The sequence below is a fragment of the Schistocerca cancellata genome, chromosome 5 (genome assembly GCF_023864275.1).
Source record: "Schistocerca cancellata isolate TAMUIC-IGC-003103 chromosome 5, iqSchCanc2.1, whole genome shotgun sequence".
Lineage (NCBI taxonomy): Eukaryota > Metazoa > Arthropoda > Insecta > Orthoptera > Acrididae > Schistocerca > Schistocerca cancellata.
This window is the reverse complement of record NC_064630.1, coordinates 253,130,637-253,152,067: the sequence shown is the minus strand read 5'-3', so window position 1 is coordinate 253,152,067 and position 21,431 is coordinate 253,130,637. Positions and strand designations below refer to the sequence as shown.

At 44.1% G+C, this 21,431-nt stretch overlaps 1 protein-coding gene across 1 annotated transcript in view; it reads right to left on the bottom strand.

Moving 5' to 3' along the window:
• The window catches only part of LOC126188473 (outer dense fiber protein 3-like), a 51,576-nt gene that overhangs the window by 19,050 nt on the left and 11,095 nt on the right, over nucleotides 1-21,431 (bottom strand). Inside the window, exon 2 of the mRNA XM_049930077.1 lies at nucleotides 86-304. Within this exon, the coding sequence (XP_049786034.1) occupies nucleotides 86-304 (219 nt within the window). The remainder of the gene's footprint in view (nucleotides 1-85; nucleotides 305-21,431) is intronic.

The window sequence follows — 21,431 nt, the reverse complement described above, 5'->3', positions numbered from 1 at the left end:
TCATCCCACAAAATCATATTCCTGGTGTACAGAAGCAAGTCTATCTTGTGAAGATTACTCGACAGCGAACACAGCCTGTACTCACGCAGTGGGCGTATCTTCTTGGCCATGGAGTACTGCGGCGTGCCGTTGGGTCCGTAGCGTGTGAGGTTCCTCTGGAAGGCGTACTTCGGCCCTGGGCCCAGGCGCCACACCGCCCTCTTCAGCGCCTTCCGCATGGTGTATGCGGGCATCCGATGTTTGGTGACGTCATGGTTGTCGTAGCCCACCAGCGGCGGCAGCCCGTAAGCGTTCGGCGCCGGCCCTGCAACAGAGAGGTTCAGGCTCGCTGGAAGGATTTTTTTTTGTGGTTTTAGGGCGCACAACTTCAATGGTCATTAGCGCCCAGACTAGGTTAGGAATGCACCGCGAGGCACAAGTTTAAAACAGCAACTAAAAGGGAAAACACGATAAAAGACAGACTGACAGGCATAGGATTAAAAAAAAAAAAAAAAAAAAAAAACAGCATAATCAAATGTCCTTAGAGAGGTTGGTCAAGTTGATAAAACGAAGAACGCCAGCAGCTGCTCGTGGGTCATCCGCTAAAATGGCATCTAGACTACATGGCAGGCCAAGATCAAGACGCAGTGTGTTAAAATCCGGACAGGACGTTAAAACGTGGCGGACCGTCAGCAATTGCCCACATGGGCAGAACGGCGCCGGCGCAGCCGTCAGCAGGTGGCGAAGGCTGAACCGGCAGTGTCCAATTCGTAACCGGGCCAAAACGACCTCCTCCCGCCGAGAAGGGCGGGAGGAGGACGTCCAAGCCGCGGGAAGAGGTTTCAAGGCCCGAAGCTTGTTGTCCGTAAGTGCAGCCCAATCGGCATGCCACAGCGATAAAATGCGCCGACAAATGACCCTGCTACAATCTGACGAAGGGACACAACAAGAAGCTGTCCGAGGCTGGAGGACCGCAGCCTTGGCCGCGGCATCTGCAGCTTCGTTCCCAGGGATACCGACATGGCCAGGAACCCACATAAAGCTAACTGGAGAACCGACGTCCACCAGCTGCTGAAGAGAGCGTTGGATCCGGTATACGAAAGGGTGAACCGGATACGGATCACTGAGGCTCTGGATGGCGCTCAGGGAATCGGAGCAGATGACATAAGCAGAATGTCGGTGGCGGCAGATGTAAAGAACAGCCTGGTAGAGTGCAAAGAGCTCAGCTGTGAAGACCGAACAATGGCCATGGAGCCGGTATTTGAAACTTTGTGCCCCGACAATAAAAGAACACCCGACCCCGTCATTGGTCTTAGACCCATCTGTATAAATGAAGGTCATATTAATGAATTTCGAACGAAGTTCGACAAAACGGGAGTGGTAGACCGAACCGGGAGTAACCTCCTTTGGGAGCGAGCTGAGGTCAAGGTGAACGCGAACCTGAGCCTGGACCCAAGGTGGCGTGTGGCTCTCGCCCACTCGAAAGGTTGCAGGGAGTGAAAAATTAAAGTGTTGAAGGAGGCGACGAAAGCGAACTCCAGGGGGTAGCAGCGCAGAGACATACAACCCGTATTGACGGTCGAGAGAGTCGTCAAAAAAGGAACGATAAGACGGGTGGTCGGGCATTGACAGTAGCCGACAGGCATACCGACAAAGCAGTATATCGCGCCGGTAGGTGAGTGGAAATTCACCAGCGTCAGCATGAAGACTCTCGACGGGACTAGTATAAAACGCTCCGATCGCAAGACGTAAACCCCGATGTTGTATGGAGTTGAGGCGGCGTAAGATGGATGGCCGTGCAGAGGAGTATACGAAGCTCCCATAATCCAACTTGGAGCGGACGATCGACCGATATAGACGAAGTAGGACGGTTCGATCCGCTCCCCACGACATACCACTGAGAACACGGAGGACATCTAGAGAACGGGTACTACGGGCAGCCAAATATGACACATGTGGAGACCAGCTAAGTTTCCTGTCAAATGTAAGACCTAAAAATTTTGTTGTCTCCACGAATGGGAGAGCAACGGGACCGAGTCGTAAGGACGGTGGGAGAAACTCTTTGTAGCGCCAGAAGTTAATACAGACCGTCTTCTCGGCAGAAAAACGGAAGCCATTGGCGACACTCCAGGAGTAAAGACGGTCAAGAGAACGCTGAAGACAGCGCTCCAGGAAACATGTACGCTGCGCGCTGCAATAGATGGTAAAATCGTCCACGAAAAGGGAGCCTGATACATCAGCTAGGAGGCAATCCATTATGGGATTGATCGCTATGGCGAAGAGAGCGACGCTCAAAACTGAGCCCTGTGGCACCCCATTCTCCTGGCGAAAGGTGTCTGACAGGACAGAACCCACACGTACCCTGAACTGTCGATCCATTAAAGAGGAACGAATAAAAAGTGAGAGGCGACCGCGAAGGCCCCATGTATGCATGGTGCGAAGAATGCCCGCTCTCCAACGGGTGTCGTAAGCCTTCTCCAAATCAAAGAACACAGCTGCGGTCGGGCGCTTCCGCAAGAAGTTATTCATAATGAAGGTCGACAAGGTAACCAGATGGTCAACAGCAGAGCGGCGCCTACGAAATCCACATTGTACATTGGTAAGTAGGCGGCGAGACTCGAGCAGCCAAACCAAACGAGAGTTAACCATTCGCTCCATCACTTTACAGACACAGCTGGTAAGCGAGATGGGTCGATAACTGGAAGGCAAGTGTTTGTCCTTCCCCGGCTTAGGAATCGGGACAACAATAGACTCGCGCCAGCATGCGGGAACATGTCCCTCAATCCAGGTGCGATTGTAAGTACGAAGAAGGAAACCTTTACCCGCAGGAGAAAGGTTCTTCAGCATCTGAATATGAATAGAATCAGGCCCTGGAGCGGAGGACCGTGACCGGGCAAGTGCGTTTTCGAGTTCCCGCATGGTGAATGGGGCATTATAACTTTCACGATTCGAGGAGCGGAAGTTAGGTGGCCTAGCCTCCTCTGCCTGTTTTCGGGGGAGGAAGGCAGGGTGGTAATGAGCGGAGCTCGAAACCTCTGCGAAAAAGCGGCCGAAGGCATTGGAGACATCCTCAGGGGCCACAAGGACGTCATTCGCGACCGTCAAGCCAGAAACTGGTGAGTGGACCTTAGTGCCAGATAGCCGGCGCAGGCTACCCCAGACAACAGAAGAAGGAGTAAAACTGTTGAAGGTGTTTGTGAAAGCAGCCCAGCTGGCTTTCTTGCTTTCTTTAATAATACGACGACACTGTGCACGTAATCGTTTATAATTGATACAATTCGCCACTGTAGGGTGGCGTTTAAAGGTGCGTAAAGCACGTCGACGAGCACGTAAAGCGTCTCTACATGCCGCGGTCCACCAGGGGACCGGTACGCGACGTGGAGAAGAAGTAGGGTGAGGGATGGAATATTCAGCAGCAGTGAGAATGACTTCCGTGAGGTGTGCGACCTGACGATCGCAGCTTGTGAAGGTTTGATCCTGAAAGGTCGCCCTGGAAGAGAAGAGCCCCCAGTCTGCTTTGAAGATGTTCCAACTAGATGAGCACGGAGAGGGGGTATGCTGCAGGAGACGGATAACACACGGGAAGTGGTCGCTCGAATATGTATCAGAAAGTGCATACCACTCAAACCGGCGTACAAGTTGGGTAGTACATATAGAGAGGTCTAAATGGGAATAGGTGTGAGATGTGTCCGAAAGAAAAGTAGGGGCGCCAGTATTGAGGCAGTCAAGATTGAGCTGGTTGAAATGGTCTGCTAACAGGGAGCCCCTCGGGCAGGATGCTGGAGAGCCCCAAAGGGGATGGTGGGCATTGAAGTCTCCAGTTAACCAAAATGGTGCAAGTAGCTGGGCAATAATTTGCATCATGTCTGCCCTGGTAACGGCAGACGACGATGGAGTGTAAACGGTACAAATGGAAAATGTAAAAGTGGGGAGAGTAATTCGGATGGCAACTGCCTGCAGGCCGGTGTGCAATGTGATGGGATCGTAGTAAATATCATCCCGGACCAGCAACATAACCCCTCCATGAGCCGGAATACCTACCACAGGGGGTCGGTCAAAACGCACAGAGGTGTAGTGTGCCAAGGCAATTTGATCGCATGGGCGTAGCTTCGTTTCCTGGAGGGCTACGACGAGCGGACGGTGCAAGCGGAGCAGCAACTGCAAGTCCTCTCGGTTGGAGCGAATGCTGCGAATATTCCAGTGAATAAGTGCCATCGTAAGAAGAAAAGGAAGATCAAAGAAGGGGTCACCTCGAAGGCCGCTGAGGGCCTGGCTTCGAGCGAGCACTGCCGCCGCTATCAGTAGGCGGACAGTCATCGTCCATTGGTTCTATAGGTTCATCGGCCATCTTGGTAAGATGGCCGGGAGGGGGAGCTTCCTCCGCTGGTGAACGGCCAGATGTTCGGCTACCAGCGATGCGGCCAGGCGAAACGGATGACGGCCTGGGGCGGCAACTGCTGGGTGGCGCAGGAAAAGAAATGCGCCGTGGCGGAGAAGGAGAACTGTGCTTCCTATGAGCCTTCTTGGAAGGTCGTTTGGTGGAAGTACTGGGCGATGGCTGGGAGGTCGAGGTACGTAGGAAGTCTGCACGGGACGGTTCCTTCTTGAAGGCCCGTGCATCTGACTTCTGGGTCTTCGTCTTAGCAGAAGCTGATGAAGGGGCTTGTGTCTGTGGGGTGATGGGAGGAAGATGAGACGTCGACCGCGCGATCTTAGCACTGGCCGAACGGACGACCGTGGTGCTGAAGGTCAGATCGCATGTCTGGATTGCCACCTCCCTGGTAGTCCGAGGAGAGGCGAGGACAGTACTGTATTTACCCGCTGGGAGCAGCGTGGGCTTCCTACTAGCAAATAGCTTGCGAGCAGCCGAGGTGGACAGTTTCTCTTTGACCCGAATTTCTTGGATACATCGTTCTTCCTTATAGATGGGACAGTCGCGGGAGGACGCTGCATGGTCACCCTGACAGTTCACACAACGAGGAGACGGAGGTGGACAGTCACCCTCATGGGCATCCCTGCCACAAGTGACACATTTAGCCGCATTGGAACAAGACTGGCGAGTGTGATTGAAACGCTGACACTGGTAGCAGCGCGTAGGTTTCGGGACATAGGGGCGAACAGAAATAACCTCGTAGCCCGCTTTGATGCGCGATGGCAGCTGAACACTATCAAAGGTCAAGAAAAGTGTCCGGGTCGGTACAAGGTCATTGTTGACCTTTTTCATGACCCTATGGACAGCCGTCACGCCCTGCTCAGCGAGGAAAGATTGAATCTCCTCGTCAGTCAATCCGTCAAGAGATCTAGTATAGACCACACCACGAGACGAATTCAAAGTTCGGTGAGCCTCCACCCGGACAGGGAACGTGTACAGGAGTGTGGCTCGAAGCAGTTTCTGTGCCTGAAAGGCGCTCTCAGTTTCTAGTAGCAAGGTACCATTACGCAACCTTGTACAAGACTTAACAGTACCGGCTATGGCATCGACGCCCTTCTGGATAACGAAAGGGTTGACAGAGGAAAAATCCTTTCCGTCCTCAGATCGAGAAACGACGAGGAACTGTGGGGCAGGCGGTGTCACTGGTGGCTGGTCATGTTTCCGTTTGTGGCAGAAGTCGAGAGAGAAGAAGAGAAATCCATTGCGGAGGAATCCCCCATGACTGCCAGCGTCTCCGATGGCGCGCTCCTTCCATATGGGGACCCTCTCAGAGGGCACTCCCGCCTTAGGTGAATGTTTACACCTCAGGTCACACCTCCCGAGAAACAGACAGAGGGACCAATCGGCATGGTCAGAAGGTATCAGCTCTGGCAATCACCCCTCCCTGGGCCTGGCCTTTACCAGGGGGTACGTGCGTGCCTTACTTGTCTACCCAGGGCGGGGAATTACACGTTACCCCGTCACCGGCTACGCGTGCGAACGCGTGGGTCGGCCTTCAGGCGCGCACAGGGAGGAAGGAAGAAGAGGAAAAGGAAGAGAGAGAGGACAGACTGTCTCAAACGCCGAGGCGGAGACCAGAGAAGGCAAGGAGAAGAAGGCAAGGAGATGAAGGCAAGGAGAAGAAGGCAAGGATAAGAAGGCAAGGAGAAGAAGGCAAGGAGAAGAAGGCAAGGAGAAGAAGGCAAGGAGAAGAAGGCAAGGGAAAGAGTAAAGAAGACAGTGAGATGGAGAAGAACAAAGAAAGGAACCAACCAAAGGAAGGAAGAAACGAGAAGTGAAAAACCAAAAAGACCACAATTATAGGTCGTGAAACCGTCCGTCTCCGGACGCAGGCGCTAACTACCCCCTTGAGAGGGATGGACTCCTTTTAGTCGCCTCTAACGACAGGCGGGAATACTGCGGGCCTATTCTAACCCCCGAACCCGCAGGGGGTGCTGGAAGGATTTTCAGCTCTACGAGTACACAGCTGGACTGCGTACATGATCCCTAACGGAGCGATTGCAACAGACTGCCATGCCTTTGGCTCACATCGTAAAATCTATTCAGAGTGTCTGGATAAACATATAAAAATGTAAAATCTAATAACTCGAGATGTAGCTGAGATATGTATCGGTGGTTTGCTTCTACAAGTATAGTAACTCAAAATGTTCCTGCGTTTGCTTGCTGCAGCTGGTACCGCGTCTGACGATATTAACATTTATGTAATTATTAAGAAATGGGACAAAGCGCTTCGAGAAACTGGGAGTTTGCTTTCGATGTCAGGTCACAACGCCAAGCATGCAATTCCAGGGGGTGCCGTTGAGTTAATTCGTACGTCCTTCCAGCGGAGCCGTCATTAAGTCAATCCGACAAGCAGGTAGGCAGTTACAGTTACCTTGTGTGCATGTACACGATGTCTTCCATAAAAAGTTGCGCCTACGGGCGTACAAACTGCAGCTTCGTCACAAAATCAAACCTGAGAGCAGACCACGATGGAAAGCATTCGTAGAGAGAATTCTGGTAAAAATGGATGAAAATATAGACAGATCGGAGCTCTGTTCTGTGTCACAACTTCCTACTGACGTGATATTTCAACAAGATGACACACCATGCCATTTTGCGAACATTGCGAGACATTTTTTGCATCACGAGTTCCTAGATCGCTGGACCGGGAGATGTAGTCCATCGATTGCTTGGCCCCGTTAAGCACAGACATTACGCCACTTGACTTCTTTTTTTTTCTGTGGACGTTTATCCAGCATCAAGTGTGTCGGACACCAGTTCGTGATCTACCAGATTTGCGCCATCGCTTTCGTGCAGCTATCGCAAATGTTATGCCTGTAATGCTAGAGACCACTTGGAGAAAAGTAGAATACAGATTAGATGTCTGTCATGCCGCGCTGGTAGTGGGCATATAGAGGTGTATTAGGACTGTAAAAAAAAAAAAAAAAAAAAATAAATTAAAAAAACGTTTTGAGTTACCATACATGTAGAAACATACCGCCAATAAATATCTTAATCTCTTCTCAACTTATTATATGTTTAACCCGATCACGCTCTATTGTTAAGCTACTATTCTGGAACCCACAACCCTATACCCAGCGCCAGTTGAAGGTTGACTATCTAACAGCTCAAAAATGTGTGAATTCCTAGGAGACCAAAGTGCTGAGATCGTCGGTCCCTAGACTTACACACTATTTAATCTAACTTATACTAAGAACAACAGACAAACCCATGCCTGAGGGAGGACTCGAACCTCCGGCGGGAGGGGCCGCGCAATCCGTGGCATGGTGCCTCTAACCACGCGGCCACTCCGCGCGGCCGTCTAAACGGCTTACAGGGACAACAAAAATTTGATTTTCAATATTCTACGTAATTACCGACCGAATAAAAAAATTTAAAATACTGTCATAATCCAATCATTAAGATGTATAATCTAATATTAAAAGTATAACACAGAAAGACAAGCATTACAGTTAGAGCTCTGTGTTTGTCTTCAGGCAGTGTAACTGACGACGTACAAATATCCGGACTTTATTCATCCAGTATTTTAGAATGACAGCACTTAGCAACTTCCAAAAACATTTAGCATATAATTTCAAATCTTTAAGGAATCTTATCTTGCTGAAATCCCTGGCAAAATGATGACAGGAAAAAAATATTATCCTTACTACATTTTCGCTGTTCAAGCAGTAAAACTTCAGTATCAGCAATGACGATTTAGCTTATTACGTCTTTGCTACCGACTCCATTAGCAATGTAGTTGCAGACAGTATCCACATATACCACTGAATGTGCCTGAAAAAGTATATCATTCTACGACACATAGTTCAGGAGATATGACGCGGTAAGCATTTAGATGTGTGAAAAGCTAGCTTCAGCTAAAAATGGCGATCAGTAAAACTTGAACATCAGGCATGACGTTTTAATTTATAACTTCTTTACTACTAACTCTTTTCGAAACACAAATTGCACACAGTATCTACATATATATCACTGAATGTACTTGCAAAATTAAGTCACTGTACGACCATACGGGATGGTTGGAAACAGTGTGAAAGGCTTGTGAGGGTGTTGCTTGGTAGGCTGCGCTAAGAAAGAATGGTTAAGAAAAAAAATCGATACGTTGTAAAGTTTCCGAGTTAATCACTATTTAAGTGAGCCAATCTGGCCAGTGAACCGCAAATTCAAACTGCCCACCAAGGACGGTGTAGCTCTGTGTCGTTTCTTCGTTTTGATTTGTAAAACAGAACAACAGAGCAACACAAAAATTGGACATCGGACCGCAGTAAGGATCGAATCCGAGACAAAGTATGAGCACTGTCGTGCGCTATCATCTACTCTAAGAAAAACTGACGCAAATTGTATGTGATGGTCCATTTGTATTAGTGTGCGCAACTGCCTGATAGGCCTACTTCAATACTAATTAACTCGGAAACGGTGCAACGCATCGAATTTGTTTCTTAATAATTATTTCTCAGCACAGCCTACCCTGCAAAACCCTTACAAGCTTTATGGACTGTTTCTGACCACCCTGTAAAAAATGGTTCAAATGGCTCTGAGCACTATGGGAATTAACATCTATGGTCATCAGTCCCCTAGAACTTAGAACTACTTAAACCTAACTAACCTAAGGACAGCATACAACACCCAGCCATCACGAGGCAGAGAAAACCACCCTGTAGTTCAGGAGTTTGATTCAAATGGTTCAAATGGCTCTGAGCGCTATGGGACTTAACTTCTGAGGTCATCAGTCCCCTAGAACCTAGAACTACTCAAACCTAACTAACCTAAGGACATCACACACATTCATGCCCGAGGCAGGATTCGAACCTGCGACCGTAGCGGTCGCGCGGTTCCAGACTGTAGCGCCTAGAACCGCTCGGCCACTCCGGCCGGCAGGAGTTTGATGTCATAAACATTTATATTTGTAAAAACCTTGTTTTTGCTTATAATGGAGAGAAAATGACACAGATGATATTCTTCCAGCGTTTAATAATGAGAGTACTTAGCGACTTCCAACAGACTTTAAGCACAACTGCAAACCATTTCTAAACTTTTTCTCGCTTACGTGCTTAACGCCAAATGTTTTACACATCAATCCCTTTGTAAGGTAATCAGACGTCTGAAGCTGTTTTGTACGTGGCAGTTCGATTCTGCAAAGAATCGGGGGGGGGGGGGGGGGGTGTCTGGTTGCATACTATTTCAGCTAATTTTAGTTATACACGACTTACAGTTCTGACAGTACCGAAATTTTATGGGTCATTTGATATTAGGTAAACCACATATGTTTATTTGTATGAACATCTGTGAGGGATTCCTCCTTACACTTCCAATTATCTGCTTCACGTACACACAATATTATGCTAACATTTATTGAAAGGCATTGGTAAATGTAGTTTACGGAGACATCTACATCTACATTGACATCCATATTCTGCACACCAATGATAAGCACATGGTACAGAACTGTTCCCATATATCGCATATTAGAATTTCTTGTCGTTCCTACATGTCTGGAGCGTGCGAAGAATAACTGCTTACCTTTCTACGTGCGCGGTTTAATTACTCTGATCTCGTCTTCGCTTTCCGTAAGAGAACGATCCATAAGGAGGGTTCTAATACATTCCTAGAGTATTCACTGAATATTGGTTCTTGGGATAGAGAGAGAAAAGCTTCTGTCTGCGAATCAGCACGGATGTAGGCAGCATCGCTCGTACGAAACTCAACTCGTCTTTTTCTCACATTATATTCTAAAAAACCATGGATGGAGGGAGAGGGCAAATTCCATACTCCTTGATTTCCGTAAAGCGTTTGACAAGGTGTCACATAGGCGACTCATGACGAGGTACAAGTATGTAGATTAGGTTCCCAGGTATGTGAGTGGCCCGAAGACTTCTTAACCTTCCGATGGTAGCGCCCATGAAAATCGCAGGAGCGGGGGCGTGCGGCACTGACTGCTCCCTCCATAAAATCGGCTTTTCCGCTCATGTAGCAGCCCTGTTTTCGATGTAAGGTAGGTAAAATCATTAGAAACAGATCGCGATATCGAACTGAACTATATAGTTGATTCTTGAGCATATTACAGCCTTTCAATGTAATGTAGTTTTTCAATGTAAATTGGAAATCGTTCCTCAATAAATTATAAAAATCAAACGCAAGCAACTAAAGTAAAAGTATATTTCGTTGTCCGTGGTAACGTAACCTTTTGCAAGAAAGAACGTACACCTTTTCAATATAGCCAATTTCACGCGATTACAAATCAAACCTATAATAAAATATAACCAGAATTTGATAAGTAAAATAGTAGATAGCTGCTTACGCTGAGAACATTATCTGAATACAGTAACTGAATAGACCACTACCGGTCTGAACATAATTTGTAGGTTCCTAAGGTTCTGTCTTGAAAATCGAGATAAATAGAAAACATTAGAATGCAGGATTTTCAAACCTATTACAATCTTTCCGCGTTGCAATATGTCGTGAGTGTTTCTTACAAAGAAACTGTTTAGAATCATTACATGTGATAGTTGTACGATTGCACTTTTTTCCTCCACATAGATGATATGGCCCATTTCTTTTTGCAGCGTCTGGGGCTGCAATTGGTTGGGGTTCAAAAATGTTCAAGTGTGTGGGAAATCTTATGGGACTTAACTGCTAAGGTCATGAGTCCCTAAGCTTACACACTACTAAATTATCCTGAGGACAAACAGACACACCCATGCCCGAGGGAGGACTCGAACCTCCGCCGGCCCCAGCCGCACAGTCCATGACTGCAGAGCCTAGACCGCTCGGCTAAGCCCGCGCGGCTTTGGCTGGGGTAGCTCGCGGTATGTTACAAGAAACAGTCGGATATATTTTCGAAGTGTGCACTTCTGAGTCCTTCTTTTCAAATGCTCATCTAAAAATTCGAGCACTAATTCACTGAGAAAGTCGCGACGGCGTATCGTGGATTGGGGTTATTTTAGAGAAACACCACTTGTGAATTTATGCCAGCCAGGTCCAAAAAACTGAAAGAAGTCCTTAGAGGCCATCTCTTTATTTGCCGTGCAGTTGAGTAAGCAACGCACATTTTACCGACTGTATCGCTACTTCCCTTGGTGAAATTACAATCAGTGTTGACCACTGGTTTACCCGTCATTTCATCGGTATCTTTTTGCGGTCATGCATAGTCGGTAGAAGGAGTACTCATTCCCTTCGCTTGTTCTGGATTGAAACAAGTGTTTTGTCGTACTGAAATCCATAAAGACTTGAGCCGATTTCCCGTGATTTTGAGATAAATTCGGGAGGGATTTGTCTTTTGTTGGCTTTGAGGGCACCAATGACAGTCAATCCCTTGTCAAGAAGGATATCAGCTGAGGGCACACTAGTGTAGTAGCTGTCCATTATAATGTTCCTGTTGGAACGTTGAATATCTTGGGAAAGTCTGTGAACTACATCGTAGGGTTTATTTGATACATCCCTAGAACCTGGCCTTTGCTTTCCACAGTACACCTCGAAATTTGATATATAACATGTTTTGTAAGGAGGCTGTTTATGCTTTCTTATTGGCAACGTTACGTAGCGCTCAGTATGAAAATCACTGGCTATGCTGTGTGCAGTCTGTGGCTAGTTTGCATTGTTGTCTGCCATTGTAGTGTTGGGCAGCTGGACGTGAACAGCGCGTAGCGTTGCGCAGTTGAAGGTGAGCCGCCAGCAGTGGTGGATGTGGGGAGAGAGACGGCGGAGTTTTGAAATTTGTAACACTGGATGTCATGAACTGCTATATATATTATGACTGTTAAGGTAAATACATTGTTTGTTCTCTATTAACATCTTTCAATTGCTAACTATGCCTATCAGTAGTTAGTGCCCTCCGTAGTTTGAATCTTTTATTTAGCTGGCAGTAGTGGCGCTCGCTGTATTGCAGTGGTTCGAGTAATGAAGATTTTTGTGAGGTAAGTGATTTGTGAAAGGTATAGTTTAATGTTAGTCAGGGCCATTCTTTTGTAGAGATTTTTGATAGTCAGATTGCGTTGCGCTAAAAATATTGTGTGTCAGTTTAAGCACAGTCGTGTATAAATTTTTCTAAGGGGACGTTTCATATGTCGACCCTTAGCCGAGGATACCTCACTGGAATCTTCTGATTTTTTTCTTGTAGTTTGTGTAATTAGTGTAGATTTTGTTTATTGCTAGCGCATAATTGTAGAGAGAATCTCCTTTGTAGTTGCAGCCTTTCATTGTTGTACAGTAAAACAGTTGTGGCATGCATGTAGATTTGCACCAAGTATTTCGCAGCTGCGCTTGCAATTAACGAGATATTATTTTCAGTGCTATGTTAATGTGTTCTCTTATTTTTGCTCTTCAAATTGTGCTTTTCTGTGTTGTCGTGTGAAATATTGTGACAATAACGGCGTGTGAAACACGTAATACTAGGCTCCAAAGTAAACTGAGAAATGACAGTAAAGACGAAAGCAGTGTGTTAGCGCCACCATGTAATGAATTAACTAAAATTCAAAGTAGTAATTTGGTAACTGTGCATAGGGAAATGGAGCGGGCGTCAAATAATGGTGTAGACAGTGAAACAGATAGTGAACAGGAAAGCATTATCGATCGATCGGTCGGCAACAGCTCGCCTCAGGAATCGGGAATGACAGAACACAATATTGCAAATACTGTAGACTCAGGTTTTGGGTTCTCACCGTTTTCTCAAATGAGTCAAGACACATTTTCCGCTTGTCAAAATGTGAATGTTGCCGGTGCAAATTCACTGCCGAAAAGCACTGAGGAACATGTTTCAGACACCAGTGCATTGTTATTACAATTAATGCAACAAATGGGACAAAAGCTTCAAAAGTTAGACACAATGGAACCAAAGCTTCAAAAGTTAGACACAATGGAACAAAATCAGACACAAACATAGCAAAAGCTTCAAAAGTTAGATACAATGGAACAAAATCAGAGACAAACACAGCAAAAGCTTCAAAAGTTAGACACAATGGAACAACACCAGAGACAAACACAGCAACAGTTAGACACAATGGAACAAAATCTTCGGAAGTTAGACACCACACTTGAACAAACACGTGAAGATTTAACTACTGAGTTACATAACATTGAATCGAAATGTCAGAAAGTCTGTAATGACGTAAAAACACAAATTTGTGAGCATTTTCACACCGCCACACACCGTCAGGTGGCTTGCGGAGTATGGATGTAGATGTAGAACCTATTTTTTCGCGGCATGAAAATGCATTACAGAATCACGAAGCAGCCATAAAAGAACTGCAAACCATTGTTCATGAAAATCATGAGACCTTGTGGGCTAAAATTGTCTCAGTTGCATCTACCGATTCGGTTACGCAACTTGCAAAAACTCAGGAAAACTTAAAGGACACAGTAGATTCGATTTCAACACAAATGGACACTCTGAAACTTGGTTCAGAAAAACACAATGAGGAAATGTGTTCACTATCAGAGAAAGTAGACGAACTTTCGGATCAGGTCACTAACTTATCTACAAAGGTAGATGATGATCTGAATGACACCAGACCCATAGCCTTCACTGACACAGAAGAGTATGAACAAATTAAGAAATTCAAACAAAATCAGAATCAAATCAATACACAGTACAAAAGAGATATCCAGGAAGTACAAGATCAGTTGACGCAGGTAATACAAGAATTACATATTTCAGAGGACACTCGCGCTCCAGTACGGGAATAGGGACATAGAAATACGGAACAACCACAAAATAATAACACAGGACACTTCGGAAATTATGAAAGCAATTGGCAAGGCGCATTGGATTTTGAGATGGAACCGCCGAAACGAAGTAACAATGAGCGATGTGCGACTCGCCGACACGATGATTTCGACTATAAGCTATTCATTACTACACGTAAATTCAAAACATTTAAGAATTCTGACAACGACATTCATCCACAAGCATGGCTTCATCAATTTTCTCATTGTTTTCCTCCCAACTGGTCATTGGAGCACAGGTTAGAATTTGTGTGTGGCTACTTGGAGAATGAACCAGCTGTAAGAATGCGATCGGTCATTCACGATTGTCACAGTGAAGGAGAATTTTACCATGCCTTCCTCTCAACGTATTGGTCATAAGCTACACAAGACTGAGTAAAACATAGCATGATAATGATGAAACGTTTCGAACAATCTGAATTTTCCAGTCTCATGAAATATTTTGAAGACATGTTGCATAAGAATCAGTATCTTTCAAACCCATACAGCCCCTCAGAACTCATCCGCATTTGCTTAATCAAACTGCCTGAACATTTACGACATATCATTTTAGCAGGACGTTGCAAAGACGACATTGAAGCTTTTCAGGGACTGTTACAAGAACTGGAAATTGACACTGACAATCGCGGAACGCGAAAACAGGAGCACAACAATTACAGGTCACATCTGTCACAATTCCGCGATGACAGAAATAATACACGACAAGGCTATTCTTATAACGTAAATCGTGACCAAAACAGACACCACCCGTATGACAACCGTTGGCAGAGTAGTAATAATTACAGGGAAAGATCACCTCTCCGCAGTAATGACTATCACAGAGACAATCAGAGAAACAGACAATATGGGAACCAAAATAATTATTATCAAGGGAGACAGAATAACTTTAGACGCAACGGTCCAGCGTGCAGTTACGACTCAGGAGAAATTCTCCACCACGTGACCGACAAGAAAGAAACTATGGAATCTACCGACATGACGACAGACGATATGATCGTAACGACAGACCTGAATTGCATCAGAACTGGCGGGATTTAAACAGGGCAGGGCCCTCTCGTCACGGTTGAATTTGTAGAAGTTAGGTCTCCAAATCTCAATAACGACGCGCGCCAACAAAGAGACAATAGGCAATGACTCACACCGCTGGCAGCCACAAAACATACTTATGAAACTGACGACGCAGCTACCGTAGCTAGTAATTACATAAAAATGGAAGACATTAGGGACATCTTACTCCAGGAACACGACGTAAAACATAACAACATTGCATATCCTGTGATTCACATTACTGTAAATGACGTAAAATTTACGGCAGTACTTGACTCTGGCAGTCCCATTTCAGTAATTAGTGAAACAGCTTTTAGCAAATGCAACAAATCGAACGATTGCCCACACTTCCGTTACGTAAGATTAAATTACAAGGTGCAATCATTGGAAAAAGTGTAGATGTACGCCAACAAACCAACTTAGAATTCTTTTGTCAAAGCCACAGCTTCTCTATGAACTTTCTTATTGTTCCATTATTGTCGACGGAAATTATACTGGGAGTAGACTTTTTGAATGAATACAAAGCAATCTTAAACTTTCACGATGCTGAAATAAGTTTAGAGAAAGAAGGTAAGTCAATAGCTTTGAAATTTGAAGACTGGCTCTCAAACCATGACGAGGAAATTAATCGGCTTTACCTTCTGTTAGACAACAGTTCGGAATTTTCTACGGAACTAGACACTAACAATCACTCTGCAAGTACTGACAGGGATGATATCGATGGCATATTTGAAACAAATGAGTTAATTCAGAATAAAATTCAAACAATTGAGAATTGTAATGACACTGATAGGCAGGACCTTTTTGAGATTTTACAAGCACATTACACAGTTTTTACTCACAAAACAGGAACAATCAAGGGATTTCAATACCAATTTCGTGTTCGTGAGCATACTAAATTTTGTGTTAGACTATACGTAATTCCAGCACATTATAGGGACCGTGTTAGAACAGAAATACAATCTATGCTTGACGAGGGCATTATTGAGCCTGCAGTAAGCTCATACAACAATCCGTTACATGTTGTTGAGAAGAAAAATGGATCGATCAGGCTTGTCTTAGATTCGAGACAAATCAATACTATCATTATTCCTGAAACAGACAGGCCGCAAACGTTGGAAGAACTTCTTCAAAATTTTAATGGTGTAAAAGTGTTATCTTCCATTGATCTCAGATCCAGCTTCTATCAGATCGAACTTCATCCAGAATGTAGAAAATACACAGCTTTCCTTTGTTTCGGCGTTTGTTATCAGTTTCGGAAACTTCCTTTTGGTTTAAACATTTCTTCGGCAGCATTCATTCGCGGGCTAAATTCCATACTACCTGAGTTCTTAAAACGTCACATCACCTTATATGTGGATGATATTTTAATAGCAGAAGCTTCATGGGAACAATATAATCGCATCCTCAACAGTTTGTTACGTATTTTTGCAGAATCTGGAATTACAGTTAACTTGGAAAAGTCTGAATTCGGTAGGATAAAGGTGAAGTTTTTGGGACATATTATTTCTTCTGAAGGCATTCAGCCGGATCCTAAAAAGTTAGAAGCAATCAGAGCCATTCCAGTTCCATCCACAAAAAGACAAGTCCGCATTTTTCTAGGTCTCGTAAATTTTTACCGTCGTTTTCTGAATATGCAAATTCTTGTTACACCAAAACTTTGTTCTCTCACTGGAAAAAAATACTATTTGGAACTGGGACGAACAAGCACCGTTGGAATTCAATTCTTTGAAAGAATCGCTACTTAACGCGCCAATACTAGCTCATCCAGATCTGTCACAAGATTTCTGCCTTAGCACGGATTTTTCTAAAGTCGGTCTTGGTGCCCATTTATTTCAAGAAGCCACAGAAAATGACACTACTGTTCAGAAAACCATTGCTTTTGCTAGCCGAGTGCTAACAAAATCTGAAAAAAATTATTCCGTTACTGAATTAGAAGCTTTAGCTATCGTTTGGGCATTTAACAAATTCCGTTTCTTTCTTTCTGGTAAGCACGTAAAAGTATACAGTGATCATCGTGCATTACAGTTTCTTATGTCTTCAAAATTAAATCACGATAGGTTAAAACGTTGGGCATTGTTTCTGCAAGAATTCCACTTCACAGTAGTCTATATTCCCGGCAAGGAGAACATTGTTGCGGACGCACTGTCACGCGCACCGGCTGGGCTTGAGAAAAGTAACACAGAAGGCAACCTCGAGAAAAATTTTAGTATTCTTTACATTCACAAAGTCGCCTTTGAAAACTTCATCACCACATCTTTAAAGGACATTGCTCATGAACGAGATAAAGATCTGATTTGGAAGGACATCAAGAGCAAATGGCATGAAAAGACACACACACAGATTCGGCATTATTATCTGGTTAGAAACAACATACTGTTCAAACGCTGCACTGTTGATGACAAGCTATGGGTACTTTGCATTCCAGACGATTTTGTTAATAAGCTCATTTGGTACATTCATTTCAGCTACCACATTTTGATCCACGAAAATGTTATCATATTCTTCGAACGACTTGTTATTTTAACAATATGGAAAAGCGAATTCGAAGAGTCTTGTCTATTTGTAAACTTTGTCAAAAGGCGAAACCATCTACTATCTGACATCGTGCTCCGTTGTTTCCTATTATTCCTTCTAAATTAAAAGAATTTGCTGCTGTTGATCTCTTGGGACCCCTTGTCAGAACATCGAATGGATTTTCGTACGTTCTAGTCGCTGTTGAACTTACTTCAAAATTTGTTTCTTTCACTCCGTTACGTAAAGCCACTGGACGGTCTGTATCCAACGACTTTGTTAAAAATTTCTTACGTGAAGTTGGCCACGTTGCTAAAGTCATTTCAGATAACGGACCGCAATTCAGATCTGCTGTTTGGTCACGCATGCTTCGGAATCATAAAATCAAACCTGTTTTTATTTCATTGTATTCACCACATTGTAACCCCTCCGAACGGATTATGAAAGAAATCAATAAGCTTTGCAGACTTTATTGTCACAGAAAGCATCAGCATTGGGACAGATATTTACACTTATTTCAAAACGTGCTGAATGAAATGCCTCATGACTCCACTGCTTTACCACCTATTCTTGTACTGAAGAATGAAGAACCACCGAACAGAATCAGAGAGCTTGTACCTTTCCCGAATACACGTAAACTTCGACACAAAGACATAATTGATTTGGCTATTAAAAATATAAAATCTGCAGCAGACAAAAGGAGAAAACTACACGGTAAAGCAAATGCAAAGAAATTATATATTGGTCAGAAAGTTCTCATTAAAGCTCATTCATTGTCACATAAGAAGAAGCACTTGAGTCACAAATTCTTTCTAGTTTACAATGGACCTTACAGAATCCGACGTATACCACATGATAATTGCGTTGAAGTTGAAACTCTGCGTACTAGGAAAAGTAAAGGTTTACACCACATTTCACATGTAAAACCGTTTATTGAAAGATAATCTGCTTTTTAACTTTGTCTTTGCCATATAACTTTTCACTTTACATTGCTAGTAGGCTTTGTCGGACTTAGAATCTGTTAATATGCAACAATGTTTGAAGTTAAATATCCAGTCACGAACCAAGAGAACTTATTTCAACAGAAATTACGAATGCATTGTTATAGTGAACAGACGACACAGTGTTGTATTTGTACATTCTTGCTTGTTAGTTGCACGATTACGTAACGACTACCAGGCTTACATACTTAGGACATATACTGGTACTGCTAATGAGATTTTCATGCAACATTTTGGTTTACTTGAAAATACATTCTGGAATTAAAGTACTTTCTGTGAGATACCAGATGACACAGTAGTTAGTTTGTGTGACAGCTACACGATTTTATCACGACGCTACTAATGAGTGTCAATTTACAATGTTGCTTTTGCAGTGTTTCTGTTTTATATCTGCACAGTTTTTCTGAATTATTCTGGAAAGTAAAACATGTTTTAGTAGTAACTTTAGTGGTATAGCTACAATGAGACTGCCTTTTCCGTAGCACAACAATACGTTACAGCACAGTACTTTCTTGATCACAGTAAGGTACGTAATAACTACGGTATCCATACGCAAAGCATTTCACTTTCGTTTATGATGAGGTAAGTACATTGACTTCAGCAGAACTTTGCTTACAGAGGACGATAACTACGACAGTTCCACAGAATTATCTTACAGCAAGACGCACATTTAGCGCTACAGGACACGCATTTGAGTGATTAATTTTGTACTTAAACCATTTATTTTTCAAGATTTTTGAATTACATGAAAGTTTTCCGTGATACATTTCATTCCATTGCTGTGATTACACCTGAGGGTATAATTACATTAATCCTCAGGGGGGTACACGCCTACTTTGTGTACCATGTGTTTGGCAAGCACAAGGAGCCCTAGCTAATATGGTATTTGCTTACACAACTTTACACATCGGTACCATATTTCTCTAACACATAATTACACAGCTATCTGATCATTTAACTGAGAGAGACAAACTTTTTTACAACGGCAGTGACACATGTTTACGTAATTACACCGTTTGATAACTTCACACTTACAAAATTGTATTTTGTCTGTACTTTGTGAACTGTTCATATTTTTTCAGACCCATTGTGATATTATGAGAGCTTTGAATGATATATTTGGTATGGGATCACGATTTTTAAAGTACGTTTGAGGCAGGTGACACTTTTGACATGAGCAGAGAATTTTTTTTAATTATTGGAGGAAGCTACGACGATTTTGAGATTTGACTGAGGTGTTATGATGTTATTATTACGACGACGATGTGTATTATGCTGCTGAGGTATGTTTATGATTAATAGGCTGATGCTATATGAGTTATTTGATTATGCTACATATCTGTTATGATGAAATATTGAAGAAGTGTCGACGAATAAGGTAAGGAATAATGAGTAGTGGTTAGGGACTCTGGTTTGTGAAAAAGGATGTTGGAAACCAAGACTCGTACTTTAAGAGTTATGAAATGTGTGTAAATGCGTGAATGTATCACAATGCCGTCGAAAATTTTTTGGACACTGTTATATTCATAAGATTTTGTTTCTACACATTTGCAACGCAAATTCTCGACCCGTGAAATTTTGTATATGAGACTGTCACTGTAGCAGAAACTGCTGTCGTAAATATTTCGGTAAGAAAGCCAAGTGACCTTGACGACGTAGAGCTCGCATATATTGTGACTGCAGTCGCTACGTGCTGCAGAAGAAAAGCAAGAGGAAGTGGCAATGTGCGAAAAGGTGTCTTAAAAGGCGTTGTACACCGGCCGTACTAACATTATAAGAGAACTTGCAGCAGAGCCAGATCAGATTTCGTTACACCTTATGCATACTGCCAGGCGTCTGACACAGCTGGCTGCTCAAGATGCATTACGTCAGGGATTTCAGCAAGATAAGATTTCTTAAAGATTTGAAATTATATGCAAAATGTTTTTGGAAGTAGCTAAGTGCTGTCATTCTAAAATAAGCCATTAGTGTGTGCCTTTTCAGAGGCACAGGTGGAGAAAACAAAAAGAAAGAGGCCATTATCCTCGCTATTGACATTCCTTTGTAGAAAGCATCGCAAATACTACACGCCCATTACTTGGATATATATCGTACTTCCTGGTATTTACTGAAATGCCTAATGAAATGACGAGAAACAGTTTATGTCTACACACCTGATTATGACTACTGTCTTTCTAGATGAGAGATTTTTTTACTACTTTATGCCACAAAGGCGTGAATCAATGCTGTCGTGCAACACGGCAGGCCACGCATCAAAAAATGTTCAATGAAATGTCAAAAGCGACGCTGCAGAACCATGTCGGAACAGGGCAGCTCCCAGTCGCCGAAGGAAGAAAAATTGATCCTGCAGGACGCCGACCAAGAGACTGACACCACTGCCACTGACTCCACTCCCACAGAACGGACAGCAGGGCAGGCGCCGTCCATCTGCCAGTCCTCTGCAGCGAACAATGATCAACACGAAGGTTTCAGTGCAGGCTGTGAAGGAACTCAGTCCCTTCCTATCAACCACTACAACAGACTTCCGCCCCCCCAGCGTGGGCTGAGGACACCGAGACCGAGCAGTACCCCGATTCGGGACCTGCTGAGTGCCGCCAGAACATCCAGTCGGAAATCACAGGGAGGGCTGCAGTTGGCGGCGTGTGACGTCACTCGCTATGTCCGCTTCTTTCCACCATCATCGTGTATAACTCTGCCCAACCATCGTACTGCACGCTTACCGTTTGGCATCCTTG